Genomic DNA, 18,718 nt, shown 5'->3' with positions numbered 1-18,718 from the left:
GTCCCTTATTGATGTCTCCAGGGGAGAGGTCACCTTTTTCGCTTTTCTCGGCAACGTCATGTTTGATTTCGACGAGAGAAGTCCATATTGATCTCACCAGACGACAAGTTCTTCTACCAGTGTGCCCAAGAATAGCTCGCTGGTGGGGTATAAGTTGAGAGAATTCATAGCGACCGGTCATATCACAGTATACAAATTGGTCTTCGCCCCACGTCAAATCGGAATCAAGGCTGGTTGAACATATCCATAGCCTTTCAAACGCAGATCATTAGCCTTAATCCACAAGATTAAGTGCGGGGTTTTGACTTTACCGACCTACCTCCGTGTTTGGCTTGAACTGAACTTTATGGAATCTAGAAGACCGATTGGGGTCCAAGGACGGGGTTCGGGTTGTTTATTCGGGTAACTCTTACTCCAGGTCTGTTATGAAGCTTTGCTTGGTAAAGCAAGGGCAAGACGTGATCGGTTTCTTCTTCCGAGATGTAAACTGTAATTTTGGCTTCTCGGCTACATATTTATTGCGGAAAGCTGGGTCAAATCTCTCTTTGATTCCATTTAAAGGCTATTCCGTGGCCATCTCTAGACATTCAAGGTCGTGAAAGCTGATCAGACTGAAACTGGTTCGATAAGTACGTCGTTGGAATCATTCATTTCTAAATCCGCTGCCACGGCGGAAATCCCGCAGAGCTAGGGGGCATAGACCCAGCTTTACAAGGCCCAGGCTCCAACGCTTCAAATAATAAAAAGTATTTGCTAACCTGCGTCTGCGTGGTCTATAGCTAGGAAAAGACCTCTATATAGTACCTTAAGGCCAGTGATTCAAGAGTTTTGGCGGAAGGTGCTGCCGATTTGTCGCCCTCCAACTAACCTGGCCTCGGCACATCCCCGTCCCCCCGTTGTGTGTGTGGGTCGAGTTATGTTATTGAACAGGGTGCTCCCGACAGAGCCAACTGTTTCAAACTGCGAACTGAACTGGATAAAAATAATTAGTATTTTCAACATTAATAAAGAACTACTTGATTGGTCCCACACCACCGCGTGAGTTGCGGCTGTAGACTCAGTTCTCCCGATGAATCCGACACAGCATGTCATCTTGTGTACATCGGCACCGAGTATCCGCCTTGTTTCTACCACCAGGGGGTTTCTTCCAAACCCCTATATAGCCTGTTCCGCCTTCCTCACACATCTTCTTTGCTTCGCCTCAACACAATATTACCTTTTTAAACCTTCTCGTGCTTTGTTACACTGTGCGGCACACGCACTTGACTTGACAAATATGTCTCTATCAGAACAATGCACTTTTCGCGGCACTCCGTATGTTACTGGTGCCGCCTCGGCCACGTTGTTGGCAACTGATCTTGAGTTGAGTTTTTGGGGCGGTGTTGATCCACGAACGGGGGAGGTTATCGATCGTTTTCACCCTCTGAGCGGGTGTTTTTTGAAAGACACTATCTTGGCAATCCCCGGAGGCAGAGGATCATGTGGCGGCAGTGTCATCATGATGGAGCTGATCCTCAATGGCTTAGGGCCTAAGGGACTGATTTTTGCGCGTCGCGAGGAAATTATCACGCTGGGGGTCATAGTTGCTGAAGAACTGTTTGACAGGACAGCCGCTGTGGTTACACTGAGCCCAGAAGATTTCCGTGAAGTTCTGGGCTGGAATGGGAAGACTGTTCATATCCAGGGTGACCTGGTTTCGAATACCCCCCTGGAGGCCAATACTGCTATTGGAGCTGCGAAGCCTTCTTTTGACCTTAATTCTTACAATATTCAACTTACCGAAACCGATCGGGCGATGCTACGAGGAGCCAGCGGCGAGGCGGCCACGATCTCATTGAGAATAATTATCAAAATGGCGAGTATGATGGGGGCTCAAGAGCTGATAGATATCTGCCAAGCCCATGTAGATGGTGCTTGGTACGGCCCTGGCTCAGTTACCTTTGCACAGAGACTTCGCGACTGGGGTGGCAAATTCCAAGTCCCTACAACTATCAACTCACTAAATGTCGATCAAAAGCGCTGGCGGGCACTTGGAATCAACACAGAATTTGGATCAGCCTGCGATGAGTTAGCTAAGGCCTTTGTCGATATGGGGGGCAAGATTTCATTTACATGTGCACCCTATTTACTTGAGACTGCACCGAAACTAGGTGATCCAATCGCTTGGGGAGAGTCGAATGCTGTTATCTATGCAAACAGTGTATTGGGTGCGAGGACTCTAAAGAATCCTAACATGTTTGAGGTTTTGATAGCCTTGACTGGGCGCGCACCGAAGGCAGGACCCTATTTGGATGAAAATCGCTTTGCGTCGATATGGCTAAGAGTAACACCACCTGAAGATACTGACGATTCATTTTGGCCTATCCTAGGTTATGCTCTTGGGTCTATCGCAAATACTCGTATTCCGGTCATTTCTGGACTAGAACATCTGAAGCCGAGTAAGGACAACTTCAAAGCATTCTCAGCAGCTTTTGCTACATCCTCCAGCGCTTCTATGTTCCATATGGTCAGCCTTACACCAGAGGCTCCTACTCTCGAAGCAGTTTGCGCCAAGGGTATAGTCCCTGAAGTACTTGATGTTGGCTGGAAGGAGCTGGACGCTATCTGGGATGAGTTCAACCATGGCTCTGAGCCTCGCGAAATTGACCTTATCTCGTTTGGCAACCCGCATTTCTCCTACAATGAGATAAAGGAGTTGTCGAAACTGTGCCTAGGACGAATTAAAAAAAAGGACGTAGCTGTGATAGTCACCTGTGGCCGTTCTCAGTACGGCCTTGCCTCGCAAGCGGGCTACGTGGGGGAGCTTGAGGCTTTCGGAGTCCAGTTCCTGCAAGACACCTGCTGGTGTTCTATTGAGGAACCTGTTATTCCGAAGAATACTCGGGCGATCATGACCAACTCCGGCAAATATATTCACTATGGTCCTGGGTTGACAGGCCGGCAGTTTGCTTTTGGTAGTTTGGAGATGTGCGTTAATGCTGCGTGTATTGGGAAGACTACTGGAGATCCCCCTTCATGGCTACTGAAAGCCAGATCTAGCTAGGGGTCACTCGTGAATATTACCTACAGCTGAGATTTGCCTATTTGCCCACTCTATTTATCAGACCAACGTAGTTCGCAATGTAACCCAGTTCCTTTGGTACTCGCTTTCCAGGTTGAACGGCTCCTCTAATTAGCTTCGATTCAAAGCTCAGTTGCTTGGAAGTTCCTTGTCTTGGAATTGTGAAGTAATCGATTATGTTCAGGTTTTCAGCTGTGTATATGGCCTGTATATGGAAAGTCGACATGCGCGGCGCACAGTTTTCGTACCATGAACATTATGAGTAAGTTACTAGCTTACACCTTCATGTAAGGTAATTCACAGCCAAGCGGCACATCCCAAACACTCTAGTGAATAAATATGAGATATTTTAAAAATTGATAAAGCAGCTCTCCTAAATCAGCATATAATACATACCGAACACGCGATAAATCAGCCAATCTGGTTCGTTATGAAAGTATTCCAGGTGATATACGCTATCAAATTGAACGTGTAGGCCGTTCGTACGTCCGCCTTACCGAGGATATCGGTTATTAATTGATAACATTGGAAAACAATCACCTAAAAGATCCGCTACTGTACGCAAATCTCAAAAGCAAATAGGGAAATTTGGTGCTCATACTGCCAAGGATTCTGCTCGTTATGCTTACGAACGCAATAATAATAAAGGCAATATCAAAGGTAAAAAGAAGGATAATGGTATGCATACCAGGAACACAGCTCCATTGGGTGCTTCTACCACCACACCAACGCTATACAAATCAACTCTATTGAATCCTGACTATCCTCCACCTTTGTTTGATCCTGAATGGCCACTATATAGGGTTTATTAGGCCATGTTGTTGTTATATTCAATATAGTAATAAAAGTGTGTTTGATGGGCGAAGTTAAGTTGAGCTCCAGCTGATTCGCAGGGGTGGTTCAGCCTTAGGCTTAAGGCTTCCAACATGCCGCCTATGGTGACTGTTACTATGGTGTTTGGAGTGGTTCAGTTCCAACCGCTCGCGCCCTCTTGATTACGTCATATATCTCCTGGAAGTACCCCGCCCCGAGGAACCCGTCCCGAGGAACCTGTCCCGAGAAACCCGTCCCGAGAAACCCGGTCCCTTCGTGTTGTCTCCTAAGGTTCCGTAAGTTAAGTGTCAAGGATGAAAGAATACGAGCTCCGGTATGGTTGAGGATGTGCTGTCAATATATAATAAGGGTGGTCCAGCCGAAGGTTGTCGAAGAGTGACCATCATATCCACTGCAGAAACAGCAAAATATACAAACAGCATACTACTTGAAAGATTTACCGTAACGATGGCCCATGTTACTTTCCGCCAGGTCTTCCGCAGAACTGACGATCACACACCTGGAACGCCCAAAGTGAAACTTGTGAGAGAAGATCTGCCATTACCTCTCCACCCAACCGCGGTTTTGATTAAGGTCCACGCTGTGTCGCTGAATTACCGTGATGCCAATATCGCCAATGGTGGCAATCCTTGGCCGGTGATACCCCATGGGGTGCCTGGAAATGATGCGGCCGGAGAAATTATTGCTGTGGGGGAGAGGGTGTCGCTGGTATCTATTGGAGATCGAGTAGCGCCAATCACCGACACGGAATTTGTCAGCGCTCGCTCGACTGGGCGATCCTGGCTCGCAGCAAACGAAGATGGCACACTTGCAACGCATCTAGTTTTCGATGAGAAGCTTGTGACGAAGATACCCACACATCTCGACTGGGTTCAAGCGAGCATCATTCCCTGTGCGGGAACAACAGCCTGGTCCGCGCTCAAGGGCGTTTCCATCGGACAAACCGTTCTGATCCAGGGTGAGCTTATTCGTTATTCTGATATGTGTATTTGCTGAATATTCTGCAAGGTACGGGAGGAGTTGCAACATTTGCGCTTAAGCTTGCCCGAGCGTCGGGTCTTAAGATTTTCCTAACCTCTTCAAGTGATGAGAAGCTGAACAAGATTAAGGATCAGTTTGGCAAGCCTGAGATCCAGACTATCAACTACAGGACTCAGCCGGATTGGCACAAAGAGGTCTTGAGACTTACCAACGGCATCGGTGTCGATCTTGTTGTTGAGAATGGCGGAAGCAGCTCATTAGTTCAAAGTATGCTATGTACCCGGCGTGGCGGTACTGTTAGCCAGGTGGGCTACCTTGGTGGACCTAAGCCGGAACAGTTAAAGGAGTTTGTTTCCACCGTCATCGATCGAAGAGTGAACATCAGGTGTGTAGTATCTTATGGAGGTGTAGGGAACTCTTGGAGGGAGCTGACCATTATACTAGGGGCATCAACGGTGGCTCCAAACACGACCAGGATGATCTCATGGCAGCTATCTCAGCTACGGAGATGACTTTTGAAGATATTATTGACTCGGTGTGGCCATTTGAAAAGTCGGAAGAGGCTATTGAGTTCGTCTGGCAGGGTAAGCAAATCGGGAAGGTCATCCTAAACTTTGGACAATAGACTTGCAACTGCTCAACATGAAATATACTCAAGATAGGTCCGGATAGAGGAGGGAATAATGAACTGCAAGTTAAACAATGGATCGTGTTTCTTTTGCGTGGAACCCCACATCATGCTGCCTATACCCTAGTGCGGGGTGCAGCGAGCCCTATACCCTAGTATAAAATTAATAATTTTATATACTGATTTTCTACTTATTAGAAAATAATATATAGATATTATAAAAGATGGTACTCGTATTATATAGAATATTAATAGATTATCTTATTATTAATAAAAAAGAAATACAACTTAGAAATCGAGAAGAAAGAAACTAGATATAGAAATAAAGAGCTTCTATATTAAAAAATAATATAGCTATATAAATTAATAAATATATACACTATCTGAGCAGGAGTACACACCGCGGAACATCGAGAATGGACGAATCAGCGGGCGCGTAAATGGGACGACGGTAGGGTGCACCACGCACTAGGGTATAGAGTAGTTAAAGGAATCTGTAAAGCAGAATGCAAGAGAATAAAATGTAGATCTACAAGATGCATACTCTTATTTTATTTCTGATTTTTGCTCATATCATCTTGTTTATATGGATGAATCTGGATGTGATAAAAAGGATAGGCTTTGGAAGAACCGGCTGGTCTCCTCTTGGCAGCAGACCCTCCCAAGTGGCCAAATTCCATTGTGATCAACGGTACCAGATTCTTCTAGCCTATGCTCAAGATGGAGTTGTCTTGTCCCGTGTCTTACAAGGCTCAACTAACGCCTCTATCTTTCAAGACTTTATTAAACAACTTCTTTAACACTATGGAAAACACCCAGAGCCAAAATCTGTTCTTGTTATGGATGACATCACCTTTCACCACTCTAAGAGAATAGAACAATTATGCACACAAGCAGGGACTAAGCTTATATATTTACCTCTATACTTGCCAGATTTAAATCCAATTGAGAAGCTCTTCGCTGAGCTAAAAGGCTTCATAAGATATTGGCAAGCCTATAAAGACGACCGCAACCAGGGCTTGATTCCTTAAGTTCTGTATTGAAACTCTGGGTGCGAGGAAACAAAGCACCGAAGGGCATTTCCGGAATACTGACCTGGCAATTGAGCTGTTGTAATACAGCTACACTGTGTTTCAGTCTTTCTCCCAGCTATGCACCTAATAAATTGCCCCTGTATCAGTATCTATCCAATCTATTAGACTTCAAGAGGGTTAACAGGGAAAAAAAAATTTGTCTACAACATCTGCTGCTACAGAAAATTTCAGAGTATTATGCCCGACTTCTTCTAACTCTTGACATGTCACCATAAACTTCCGACATATCTAAGTCCGTACGAAGGACATCTCGGCTGTCAATTTGTTAGAACGCCTGCTGGACGACGATAATAACACAACACCTATTAATAATCTCCTTTGTATCAAATGACACAAACCCTGGATGGCTATATCGTTGTCAAGAATGCCCAAAGCACTAGGTTAACGATTCTGGAGCGGGGAATCGTACAAATTATACAAAAAAGCGTTAGTGCACTCAGACATCCTGATCTGATAGTTGATCTATACCGCATAGCAGAATACAGTGTACTGTCTAGTATTTATAGTGTCCAGCGTAGCTCAGCATCATAACAACCCTCTGTTCGATCGATCAATCTATCATTATCCGGAAAAAGATCCCAAAATGCAAATCACACGAAAGCTAGCGATCGTCAAGTCGATCCACGTTGCACCTGTACGCTTCTCTTTTAAACGATTGCTGTCAAACACACCATATCTGTCACCCTGGACAGCTAGGGATCTTAGTGCGATTGCTACGAATGTGTGTACACGATTGCCTCTGCATTCTTTGGATCAACACCAAGCTAACATGTAATGTCAAAGCAATTGCTGAGAAAACCAAGCACAGTAAACGGCACACCTACCCATCGTTCGTACTCCCCGAGGAGTATCAACAATGCAGCTGCAGCAGAAGGAACGACCCAGCCGGAATTATCCTCTAAACAAGCTTCGTCCAAAGTGCCCATATTGATTGCTGGGAAGAAAGCCGAATTTTTGGCGGTCCTCCTACGTGATGCATGTTCGTGCCCATTGTGCGTGCACGAGTCGACCAAACAGAGGCTGTTTTCAACTGCCGACATACCGGCCGGTATTCAATCCCAAGCTGTAGAGATCGATCCTGCCTCAGATTCGGTGAACATCGGATGGAAGAATGATATACCCGGCTTTCCTGAAGAGCACACAACAACGTTGAGCATGGCAGCGTTACGACAACTCAGCTGCTCCGGCTCCCTTCCTGGGCAGCAAAGGGACTCTTTTCGGCCTCCAGCTTTGTGGGGTCAAGAACCTCCTAACCTGGTAGACTACGACTACAATACCTACATGCAGAACGATGGAACGCTTCATCAAATAATTAATCAGCTCGAGGCCGAGGGGCTGGCTTTCGTAACAAACGTTCCTGGTAAAGAGGAATCTTTAGCTTCTATCGCAACCCGTATCGGACCAGTGAAGGATACGTTCTATGGCTATACGTGGGACGGTAGGGCTGTCTAACTACCTTTCATAGTTCAAACTCAGCCAACGCCCGTGGCAGTCTGCACTGTTCCAGACGCGATTAACGCCGCATAGATGTCCAATGATCTAGGTTTCCACACAGACCTATTGTACTTCGAGCAACCACTACACATCCAACTTCTACATTGTGTTCAATCTGCTTCCTCAGGGGGGGCTAGCGTATTCGCAGATGCCTTCAAGGCCGCAGTGGACTTCTTTCACATGGACGTGGACGCATTCAACACCCTTGCGACAGTCCCCGTGAACTACCACTATAATCATCCACATTCCAATATGTATCGTACCACCAAGCCAGTCATTGATCTTCGTCCCCTTGGCATCGGCCATACAATTTACACTGGTATTCAAGATTACATCAAGGATTGGCATGAACTTAGTATGCGGAATGGGGGATCTGGATGGACAGTGGCTATGCTGGTGGACTGCATGGACAAAATAAACTGGCGTCCTCCATTTCTAGCACCGTTCTCAATCCATGAGGTTCCCAGGCAACAGGAACAACTTGCCGACCCTGCTCTGTCAGCATTGAAGAACAAGGTTGATCGGTGGCACCAGGCTGCTTCGAAGTTCAGTGGTCCATTGCAGCACCCAGAGTGCCTTTACGAGCGAAAGATGAGGCCCGGGGAGTGTGTATTATTCAGCAATACAAGGATATTACACTCCAGGAGGGCTTTTGACATGGCTGAGATTGGAAAACCAAGATGGTTGAGAGGGACTTATGCCGACAAAGACCCTTATTTTAGCAAATTGCGCGTACTGCAGCATAAGTTTAAATACTTGAGAGCAGATTAGAATCATGACAAAAGAATTAAGACGAAAGGTTGTGACTGTTTCTTAACATTCTGATAAAGCGGTCATTATGGTTGCCAGCAGGCTTATATGGTACACTCGTTCACCGTGAACTAGAATCAAACCCCAGGAACACCAGATTAAGATTATCTCTTCAGCCAGGTTGCCAAGCCTGTGTGATGTAGTACTATAAAGTACAGATCGCTGCCGACTCCCCAATTGACCAGTAGGGACCAACAGTTAGGCCACAGGTGACCGTACTCTCATATTGAGTGTCCCTTTTCATTTTCGTATTTCTTGTCTTTTGCCTCCCTTTCGTCTCGTCATCAAGCTGCCAAAACTTCCTGGTGTCAGTGACTGGCATTAGAACGGTTAAGGTCCCAAGCGTGGATTCTTGGGTTTGGGCTTGGGAGATAGTTTTATGCTGTCGAAGTAGTCATAAGAAGACAAGGCTATGTCGATCTCATAGCACATGTCAGCAGCCACTGCATGGCACCGATTTAATTCTCCTATCCTCGAAACGGATTATGTGAATGCCAAGAAGCTGCGTAGGTTCTCCACAATCGCGTGCTTCTTGAGAATGCAGAGACGTTGTACAACCACTTGGGATGTTCGGATGGGTTTCTTTACATATTACATGAAGAAACTCGGAATTCATCGATTTGAATAAGTCTAAAGGGCAGAAATCCTTGTAACTGATCAAAGCATATGTTCTGATACACTCATACTCAATTATCTGGCAGTTCTTGCAGTTAGCCAAAGAAACAAATCAAAGTAAGACGCTTTAGGTTGGGATTCGCGTTAACTGAATGGATGAAGTGTGTACCTAATCTATAATATCACGTAGTGACATTGGCCCACTGTAAGCGAGTTGCATTCTACAGAATAGCGTGATACACCTGGATTGGCGATGTTTTGTTTACAACTTCCGCACGAACTCATTGGCACACTCACGCAAGAGGACAACTACTACGTGTCATTGCTGGATCGGGATGGGTTTGCGATAAAGGGGGTAGTCCCCAGCATTTGAGAGTTGGCGATATTGTTTGGTGTCCTCCAGGAGTTACTCATTGGCATGGAGCGGAGGAAGGAAGCTTTTTGGTTCATGAGGCCATTACCTACGGAGCGACGGAATGGTTGGACGCCGTTGGGGATGAGGAGTACGGACAAGCAGGGTGTATTAACTGCTGAACAGATGACCCTTCGGTATGGAAAGGTCTTTTGATCCAATGCAATAGGCGCTAATGGGGCTTATAGTGGAAGGGGGCTGGCAATATAGACGGGCTTGCTGGTGTTTTGGTCGAAGACGATGGGGATGAAGGAAGGTCGTTTTGAGGCGTTTAATACAACACGCCAGTTCATAGGTGTAGCAAGAGCCTTTAAACTGTCCAGACGTATTCAAATAGCAATGCAGATGCACTTCACTGATTTGAGGTATCTGGGTATCTGGTTATTGTGTCATGTAGTTCGCGCCTTGAATTTGCTTAATGGATTCAGTGTCCGGCAGGTGATCATTCAACATCCACTTTCTATTCCAAAGTAACGAGCAACCTCAATCAGACCTGAGCCTTCAACGCCGATCCAAAGATCGACAATCCCCTCGTCCCTGGCTCGTGCAACGGCTGTACTATCCCAGGCCTCTTCCAGCTCTCTCTCGACATAGATTGTCTGGAACCCACATTTTTTGGCGGCATACAAGTCCTCAAGATGAGCTGCGACGAGACAGCATTGCGAGTTCCTGAAGCCAAACCTGCGAGCAGCACCATGATAGACCTCTGGCGAGGGCTTGTACGCACCGAAATGCTCTGCACTGGTGATGTGCTTAAAAGGCAAGGAATTGTGTTCTTGTAGGTCTTCGAGGAGCTTTACATTACCATTGGATAATGTAGACGTCAGAAACTCAGTGTTTAGCAAGGAAAGGCCTGGCACACTGTCAGAGTATGAGTTGAGTCGATGCCAAGCGAGAGTTAAGCTTTTGAGATCGTCATCGTTAAACAAATCCCGGAGAAGCCATTTGATGAGAATGCTCTCCAAAGAAATGCGGTTGTACTCATCTACTGAGACAAAGGGCTTAGATGCATCGTAAGTGTCTCCGAAGTTCATATATGAGCGATGCCACTCCTCAGCGATCTCCTGCCAGCTTGAAGTGGGCATACTAGAGACATGTGCTCGCACATCGGCACTCAGACATCGAGCTTGATCTTGCAAAGCCTTTTGTGCTGTGGCATTGAGTTCGTCTGCGATACAAAATCTCCATTCCACAATTGTCCCCAAGACATCGAAAAATAGCATTGAAGGGAAATTATCCCGTGACATCGTCGTCGAAGTCTCTTTGTGAGATACGAAATAATGGAGGCTGGTGGATAAACTATATATTATAACTGCAAGTATCAGAAAGAGTTCTCCTCCAGTAACCCAGCGTTAGAAACTGAACGGCCACAAAAGCTAACTTAGAGGGAAAAACAGGTGACTTGACCGTCAGGGACTGGTGTGAGTAGCGACATTATACTATCGGAATGAGATTGGGCTTCCTTAAATATTAACGCCACTAAGCATCCACGCCGTTCGACAACCTCGGGTTCTTATTGCTTAGGGTTGCATGTGACACAGCAAGTGGAAAGTGTTGAACAAGACCCTCGGATGTCGCGTTTTCAGAATTATTAGACAATGTGCCGCAAATAGTCTAATACAACGAATCAAGTACTTAGGCCTCAGCACCGCCACTGGCGGGTCTTGGACACTTTTCCTCCGCCCTAGGCTACTGGGCTGTCCATGGGAGATGGTGTCCATTATGAGCTACCCATAGACGGGGAATAGGTAGATGTCGTAGGAATAGCATTTTACATAAGGTATGCTTTTAGACAGACGTTCTTCCGGTTCCCACCTAGTCATTGCTACATTTACTTCCATGCGCAGTTCTGGAATAGTCCATGATTGATTGAAGACCACGGCAGAACAGTGAGCAGAAAGATATTTAGGTCTCAACAATCACGGATCTTCGTACCGTCCGAGCTTTGTGCGAGCTTGTGGTGTTTAGATGACGTTTATATTATATCGTATGGCACGTTAGGTGGGCTTTCTATCCTTCATCGCAGTGACTGCTCCATTTGTGACATAGCAACCGCTCCGGCCTAACTCTCCCTGTGCATACACTACGATTTATTGATAAGCACTAGAATAGGACACAGATACTGCGCTTGTTAAAACCTGTCCAGCATTAAATAGAAGCACAACAATAGTCTGTTGAGCGATATGTTATGGTGGGTATTGTAGACATAAACCTTCCTGGAGATGCTTTTAGTCGAATGAAATACACTTTCTCGGAACTTTACTGTTTGAAGCTTCCATACATTAATGTATTGAAGGCTGGCTGTATGAGACAATCGCCATACCATCTATATCTAAGAGTACTTCGATATTCCTATGTTTAATTCGTCATGCATTAGGTCCAAAACATTCATCCACGGTGAATTTATTCTCGTCGGTCCATGGTAGCAATTGTTAGGTTTCTGCGGTAGCTCTAGCATCCAGGGGTATCTGAGATGGGATTCCCGTAGCCTGGAGGGCACCATTTCACAATTCTTTTGCGCCGTATAACTCTGGCTTATCCTTGTCTTCTGTCTACTTGACATTGTATCGGAACTTGCCGTCGTCTGTTCAAGAAGCAAGGTTATAGTTGACCTTATGGTGCTCGTCACCTACTACATTGTCTGCCACGTCCGCAATGTGTTCATAGTGACCGCGAAGACCAGTTGTGCTTACAAAGTACTGTTGCATGTTGAAGGTTGCAGTATGCCAGAAACTTCGTTTCAGTAAGGCCTTTGAGTGAAAAGATCTTCCTGTCGATTCTTTGCTTATGGTAAAGCTTTCGATGAGTGCAGGATGGACCAAGAGGGTAGCGACAGAACTATGGCGACCGTTCCGTCGAACCTTGGAATGGCTACTGCAGCACCATCCCTATCCATGACTGGCTATAAACCCTAGTAAACTGCCTTGGACCGGTAGACTTGTAAGCCACCCTAAATCCTTTTGACGCCAGCCCCATTCTTAGATAGTTCTACAAGAGCTACCAGCCAATGCTGATACGTACCCAGTAGATGAAAAGTCTAGCTCGGAATTGCAGAGAAACTCTCATTACTAGGGGGTGTAATTCTTTTATATTGATCACAAACGGAACGAAGCGTAGGAACATTATCCGACCAAAACTAGGGATATAGTATGAAACGTACTAGCCCCGTACAGGCTGGTTATTCGAAAGGGAGTCCCTCCTCGAGCGTTTAACATCAGTTGTAGGATGAGTCCAACCCATTCTGTCAGCGGGGAAATGGGCCGCCTATTCATAGGCTGTGATGAAAGAAGCCTTTTGCTAGGTCGAGGCCGGGGGCTAGACTTCAAACTAAAATCCGGACCATAGACCACCCTAGTCTTGTAACCAATATCTATTACCAAAGCATCATTTCTGATCCAGTTTCTCTTAATACGTTGAACCAACTAACACTGGGCCAACCTGGTTGCCGAGTATTGTATTCCAGCCATATGGCCTTAAGACGCCGTAGTATACTCCCACTTGCTCTATGAGGAAGAATGTGTTGGAGGCTACTTAGTAGGGCCCAGATAAGGCGTCTCGCTTTGGATACTTCCAAAACCGATTGCGGAATGAATGTACCTGGGGTACATGATGACGACGCTGGGGTGCCTTGATACGGGTTTTCGGGCAGGGCCAACACCGGCCACGCAGCATCGCGCAAAGGCTGCTGCATCTGTAAGACAGATGGTTCCAAGGCAGGGACACAGGAGAGGCTAGCAACTTCTTGGGGTGCTCCAGCCATATGGTCACCTTGTGGTACTGCACATGTGTCGAATCTCAGGACCGCGGCTGCGGAAACGTAAAGCATGTGATGAATAGATTTAGAACCGGAATCGGCAGGGATTTGCTCCAGAATTGCTACAAGTTGCAGGGCTAATGTAAGCAGGAACTCTGTGCGAGATTGCTCATTCACGACGGTATCGCCTATTTCGTCATTCGGCAGTGCATCTGTGATAATGAAGTCACCATGCCTTTCTTCAGGTATCATGAAAAGACCACTAAACGTTACGTGCAACTGCAAAAGTGCGGCTTGGGGGTATACTTCAGCTGTTTGTAGCAGGTGAAAAATGGGCGTATTATCGTCCCGCGTCTGGACGGGAAAACCCTTGTGTCTCTTCCATGAGGATGAGCGTGCTGAAATCCATCGCCAGCAACTCTGTCCGCAAATCGCACGCAAAGAATATGTCACAAGCCCAGCTGCTTCTCATAAGAATGACTAGGGAATCAATGTTCTTTGCCTCCTGGCACACACTGCGACAGAAAGCCAATACCTGTCCGAAGACATCGACCACCTCGTTCGAGACGCCACACCAAGAATTGGGTCGGGTCCCTAAGAGGGCCTGGTCTGCATAGTATGGTAGTGTGTCGTTGCAGAGGGAATCGCAATTATTGTCCTGCACATGCAGCACTTTTTGAAATCTGGCTTTGTATTGTCCCCGTAGTCTATCAACTTTGGCGGCGATTGAGCCACGGCCCACTGAGCTGAGAATCCTTTCCTAGTAGGTTAACGCCTGAGAGAAATATGCGTGTAGCAGGGCCTCTGTTGCCGAGAGTTGTACTCTCCAAATGGAATGTAAGTTGCGAGCCGCTTCCAGCCACGGATGCTCTAGAACTGCATGGGTAGTCCAATGCAACGAGGTACCCAATGCAAACACTGTGAAGACCAAATCAGCTGGGACTATCGGTGGCTGAGAAGTCAATACTTGAGATATGCCCTGATCAATGGCTGTAGCAGCCTGTTCCCTCAGTGATGGTAAGGTCTCTCTGAGCTGAGGCATGGTGTCCAAAAGGCAGGCGGCGGACATGACCTGTATAGTGTAAAAGACAGCCTCTGACGTGGTCCATGCATTCCAAGCTAATTGACGATTATAATTGACCTGCGAGTCAAAAGTGGAGCGCATTGGACAAATGTAGCGAAACCAGTACTCGACCAACCCGGGTTGGTAGATGGATTGGGGTCTTCAAGATCCCTACACCTGGCATAGCAAGTCGATCGTGCGACACATTGGAAACACTGCCGGTGGTGGTGGAGTGCAAGTTTAAACTACCATTCCGTTGTGCATTGGAACTGAGATTTATGGGCTTCCCATATTGGTGGAACCGTAGTTCGCCAGTCGAAATCAGCGTCCACAGCCCAGGGATCGACTTCGCCGCGTGCTGGACTCGAGGTGTTTGAGAGATTCGTTGATTTACGCGCCAGGCTATCGTGCTGAATCGCTTTGCATCCGGTGGGAGGAGCAGAGCCATATTTAGATTGATCATGACTTGTCCCAGTGTGCAACGTCGTCTGGAACCGCTCATGCTTCTTTGACCAGCGCAACTGTTGGTGAAACCCGGGACACTGGCAGCCAAGTTTCACACAGTTCCTACAGGCCGGGCGATTCTCATCGCATTCAATCTACCAAAGTCAAAGGCACGAACATAACAATCACTATAAGCGAGTTGCGACTGACCTGTCTGGCTTTGCACCTTGCACAGCCATGTCGTGATTTGGCTATCCTTTACGAGTATGCTTTGTTTTGGACATTTGATGGACTCCACTGTCCCAAGATCAACCTGTTGCCTCCATAATGCGTTGAGTGGGAAGAGTAGCTTGGAAATTGAAGTACAGTACAGTCGGTGTTGGACAGATCGAGTAGTATCGTCGACTGACCCCGCATTTAATTTAATCCCCGATTTTCTCTCTCAAACTAAAATAGTTTAATCTGCACCGGGATTTCTCGGGATTGCAGATTGACCACACGTGCGGGTATAAAAAAGTACGATAATGATCCAATAAAGACGCAGATAGTTGACCTGCGGTTCGCAGTAGAAAAAAAAAAAAAAGGAAAAAGGAAGAGAGAGGGGGGGGCCTTCGTAAGCCAGACAGGGGGCAGACAGGGTTGTTTCTTTCGTCCCTTTGTTCCTTTAGTGCGTTAGTATTTCAGGTGCAAGTCTCTAACCCTTCTTTTCCTTTGCTCTTGTATATCAGGCATATTCAAAGTATTCCAGGTGTTGCGATTCAGAGCAAGGTTTTGTTAAAGCGACTTGGACATACATTATGGTTACTTCTCCTCCCACGAGTTTGTCCCAGGCCTTAGATTTTCGGCCATCCAGCGGCCCTTCAACCACGTTGCAGCTCCCCTCAGACATCGGGATTGGCAATGGTCGAAGAGAACCTTTTCGCGCCCATAGAAGGCAAACCATCGACAGGAAGCATAGCAGCCACGCTCGAGTTTGCCGAGCTGCAGCAGAAGGCGCGCGAGGAAGGTCGAGAGGACTGGAGAGCGCTGGAGGATGACGTCTCCAAGAGGCTCAAGGCGAGAATGGTCACCGTCTCGTTGACATTGTCTACTGAGATCCAACAACGACTGCCTTCTGAGGGCGTTCGCTGGCTTTACCTGCGAAACGAATGCAAGCGCATTCTGAATGGACGGATGGATATGGAGGCTTTGCTGTTTGACGAGAAGATGGATTTAATTGCGATCAGTCATCAGACGGCGGTCCTTATTCCTCCTCCAGCAAGTCCACGGCAGAGGCGCTCCATCTCGGTTGATATAGCTTGCATTTCGTTCGTCGACGAGAACAAACTCCTACCGCTGGAAATCTGATCGGATCACTCGAGTGTCTTCTGTGATACCAGGCAGATCGATGGCCATGGCAGATCGTACATCGCAGCGATTTTATTGGCAGCACTTCTGCTTCATCGGGACTATAATCCTGGGATGGAAATAGTCTCGGAGCGTAGTCGTTGGAGTACGGTGGCGGCTGTTCCCTCGCCGCTTTCAATCTATATTCATTAGAAATACAATACAAGTATACTCAAATAGCGAACAAGACTTCTAAGCACCTGGAGTGGATCCACAGACTCGTACCCAAAACCCAACGTATACCGGTGACAAAAGGTGAAAAGTGGCGTTACAATATACAGTAGAACACAGTAAGTTTGTCCAGCCACAGTGAAGGTCCCCCTTAGACAGTGAAGTATTCTTGAATGATATAGAACTGCAAATGCGCCATGTTTTATCTCTCTGGGTACTGGAACACATCCCTGCGACTAGTCAAAAGGATACCTGCAGGCATCAATCCTTCAGGGCACCAAAAAAGCCCTTCTATTACATATCTGAGGAGGGCAATAGGAATTACTAAGCTGTAAACAATAGAAAACTTGGACAGTTGACTGGAGATCACACTAGTCAAGCAGCGGGATCCATTTTGGTGGCTTCAAAAGTGGAAAGTGGATTACGATACGCCTATTGCTTATCCAGGTAAATTCTCTGTTTAGCTCCACGGAACCTGCGAATAAAACAGGACTGCGAATGCGCCGCAACCACTAAAACAGATCCCTGCCGATACTAATTTAGTTCCCTGTGGACAACATTTCCTAAAGCACAAAGAACATCTTAATATTGTATATCTGGGAGGAACTACCCGGCCGCCAACCCACGACTCTTGAGAAAGGATTGGAGTTCACAGTTTCTAAGCATGGATCTTTTTTGGTGGTTGCAGATAGGGATCCGTTTTGGTGGTCGCAGGGCAAGGATCTGTTTTAAGTTAGTCGAAGAGCGGGTATTCAATAGGAAGCCACAATAGCCTAGAAGGTACATATTATACAAAATGGCCACACTGCGCGTCCCTCCATTAGGCCAGCAACTACTCATTATATCAGATCCAAGCTATTTACAGAAAAGGAGTAATTGGGTGATAATTGTACTTTTGACCCTATTTGAGATAATCGTTCTTAGCACTGCTAATGGCATGCAGGCTGATATGAATACTCATGGAAAATCTGTCATGGTGGATGTTGGTCCGCCATCGAACCAGAACTTGGAGTGACGTGTTGATTTTCTTGCCAATAAATCGGTGCTCGGACTCAAACCCTTTCGGAGATTGCACGAAGCCCTGAGCCTCGTTCATCGGGAAATAGACTTGTATCAGTAAGTCCTCCAAGTAAAAGGAAGCATCGCAAAGCTCTACGGGCTCCCTCTAGTTAGCACACGGTTTGGCGAGCAGACCTTGTAAGAAGATATGCGAGATCTGACCATTCAAGACGCCTATCTATTCTGTCACTATATTCACACGCATTAATCCACCACGCCGAGGGAGAAGTGAAATGCTCCAATCGTACAGTATTAGCTCCACCCCGATAGAAGAGCTCTACTTGTTCCCGATATGCGGGTTTAAGGCGCAGGTTCATACTTGAAATTTACTATAAATCAAAGGAGATTTCGCTCACAGTCCTACTCGAATACTTTGTACTGTATTCTTGGACAATTATACGATTTACTTTTACTATTTTACCATGTCTACCACGATGCCGCTTGTTTTTTCGAATGAAGTGAAGCATTACTTGCCAGAGGAATGGTACGAGCATATTCTCAATACAAACCAAGACTACGAATCTCTTCGTGTCGTCAGTCTAACCCGAGTCAAAAATCTTGACTCAGCTTGGGGCCATGAATACATACAATTTATCGTTGAGGATGAATTGTCAAATAAACAAGCGCGTGTTTACGCGGAGTGTGGAGTACCAAAGAGTAGCATCGACGTCATTACCACGAGTGTCAATCCAATCACCTTTGGCCGTGACTCGGTGGATGGAGTGACAATTGGCTTTGATAAAAAGGGCGAAAAGGGCCGATAGAACGGTCCACATGACCTTCCTCTCCCTTTAGAGTCTGACATGTACACCGACAAGAAGCCCAGCTTTATTAGCATCGCTGAAACCATCTCGCGAGTGAGCAAAAATGGGAGGACGTACAAACCTATTGGTAATAACTCCTACTGGTTCG

General features: G+C 46.5%; 7 protein-coding genes across 7 annotated transcripts; 5 read left to right on the top strand and 2 right to left on the bottom strand.

Moving 5' to 3' along the window:
* Positions 1-1,276: 1,276 nt before the first annotated feature.
* Positions 1,277-3,043, top strand: BDV27DRAFT_167000 (aconitase family protein; the record flags this gene model as incomplete). Its single annotated transcript, XM_032074346.1, has 1 exon — positions 1,277-3,043. The coding sequence occupies one exon, from the start codon at positions 1,277-1,279 to the stop codon at positions 3,041-3,043; it is 1,767 nt and encodes a 588-aa protein (XP_031924433.1).
* Positions 3,044-4,342: 1,299 nt separating this feature from the next.
* BDV27DRAFT_147910 (zinc-dependent alcohol dehydrogenase family protein) lies at positions 4,343-5,501 on the top strand (the record flags this gene model as incomplete). Its single annotated transcript, XM_032070830.1, has 3 exons — positions 4,343-4,853; positions 4,904-5,261; positions 5,321-5,501. 3 exons carry the CDS (start codon positions 4,343-4,345, stop codon positions 5,499-5,501), a joined length of 1,050 nt encoding a protein of 349 aa, XP_031924432.1.
* Positions 5,502-7,181: 1,680 nt separating this feature from the next.
* BDV27DRAFT_147909 (uncharacterized protein) lies at positions 7,182-8,863 on the top strand (the record flags this gene model as incomplete). The annotated part of the gene is made up of 3 exons (XM_032070829.1): positions 7,182-7,302; positions 7,407-8,044; positions 8,126-8,863. 3 exons carry the CDS (start codon positions 7,182-7,184, stop codon positions 8,861-8,863), a joined length of 1,497 nt encoding a protein of 498 aa, XP_031924431.1.
* Positions 8,864-10,375: 1,512 nt separating this feature from the next.
* On the bottom strand, positions 10,376-11,176 carry BDV27DRAFT_166999 (HAD-like domain-containing protein; the record flags this gene model as incomplete). Its single annotated transcript, XM_032074345.1, has 1 exon — positions 10,376-11,176. One exon carries the CDS (start codon positions 11,174-11,176, stop codon positions 10,376-10,378), a length of 801 nt encoding a protein of 266 aa, XP_031924430.1.
* Positions 11,177-13,302: 2,126 nt separating this feature from the next.
* BDV27DRAFT_160811 (uncharacterized protein) lies at positions 13,303-15,194 on the bottom strand (the record flags this gene model as incomplete). Its single annotated transcript, XM_032073104.1, has 4 exons — positions 13,303-14,144; positions 14,200-14,443; positions 14,507-14,824; positions 14,883-15,194. 4 exons carry the CDS (start codon positions 15,192-15,194, stop codon positions 13,303-13,305), a joined length of 1,716 nt encoding a protein of 571 aa, XP_031924429.1.
* An 896-nt stretch (positions 15,195-16,090) lies between these two features.
* BDV27DRAFT_160810 (uncharacterized protein) lies at positions 16,091-16,537 on the top strand (the record flags this gene model as incomplete). The annotated part of the gene is made up of 1 exon (XM_032073103.1): positions 16,091-16,537. The coding sequence occupies one exon, from the start codon at positions 16,091-16,093 to the stop codon at positions 16,535-16,537; it is 447 nt and encodes a 148-aa protein (XP_031924428.1).
* A 1,691-nt stretch (positions 16,538-18,228) lies between these two features.
* BDV27DRAFT_160809 (uncharacterized protein) lies at positions 18,229-18,570 on the top strand (the record flags this gene model as incomplete). The annotated part of the gene is made up of 1 exon (XM_032073102.1): positions 18,229-18,570. One exon carries the CDS (start codon positions 18,229-18,231, stop codon positions 18,568-18,570), a length of 342 nt encoding a protein of 113 aa, XP_031924427.1.
* Between the last annotated feature and the right edge of the window lie 148 nt (positions 18,571-18,718).

This window comes from Aspergillus caelatus, assembly GCF_009193585.1.
Source record: "Aspergillus caelatus strain CBS 763.97 unplaced genomic scaffold BDV27scaffold_177, whole genome shotgun sequence".
Classification (NCBI taxonomy): domain Eukaryota; kingdom Fungi; phylum Ascomycota; class Eurotiomycetes; order Eurotiales; family Aspergillaceae; genus Aspergillus; species Aspergillus caelatus.
Note: the sequence above shows the minus strand (reverse complement) of the source record. Positions and strands in the feature narration are given on the sequence as shown.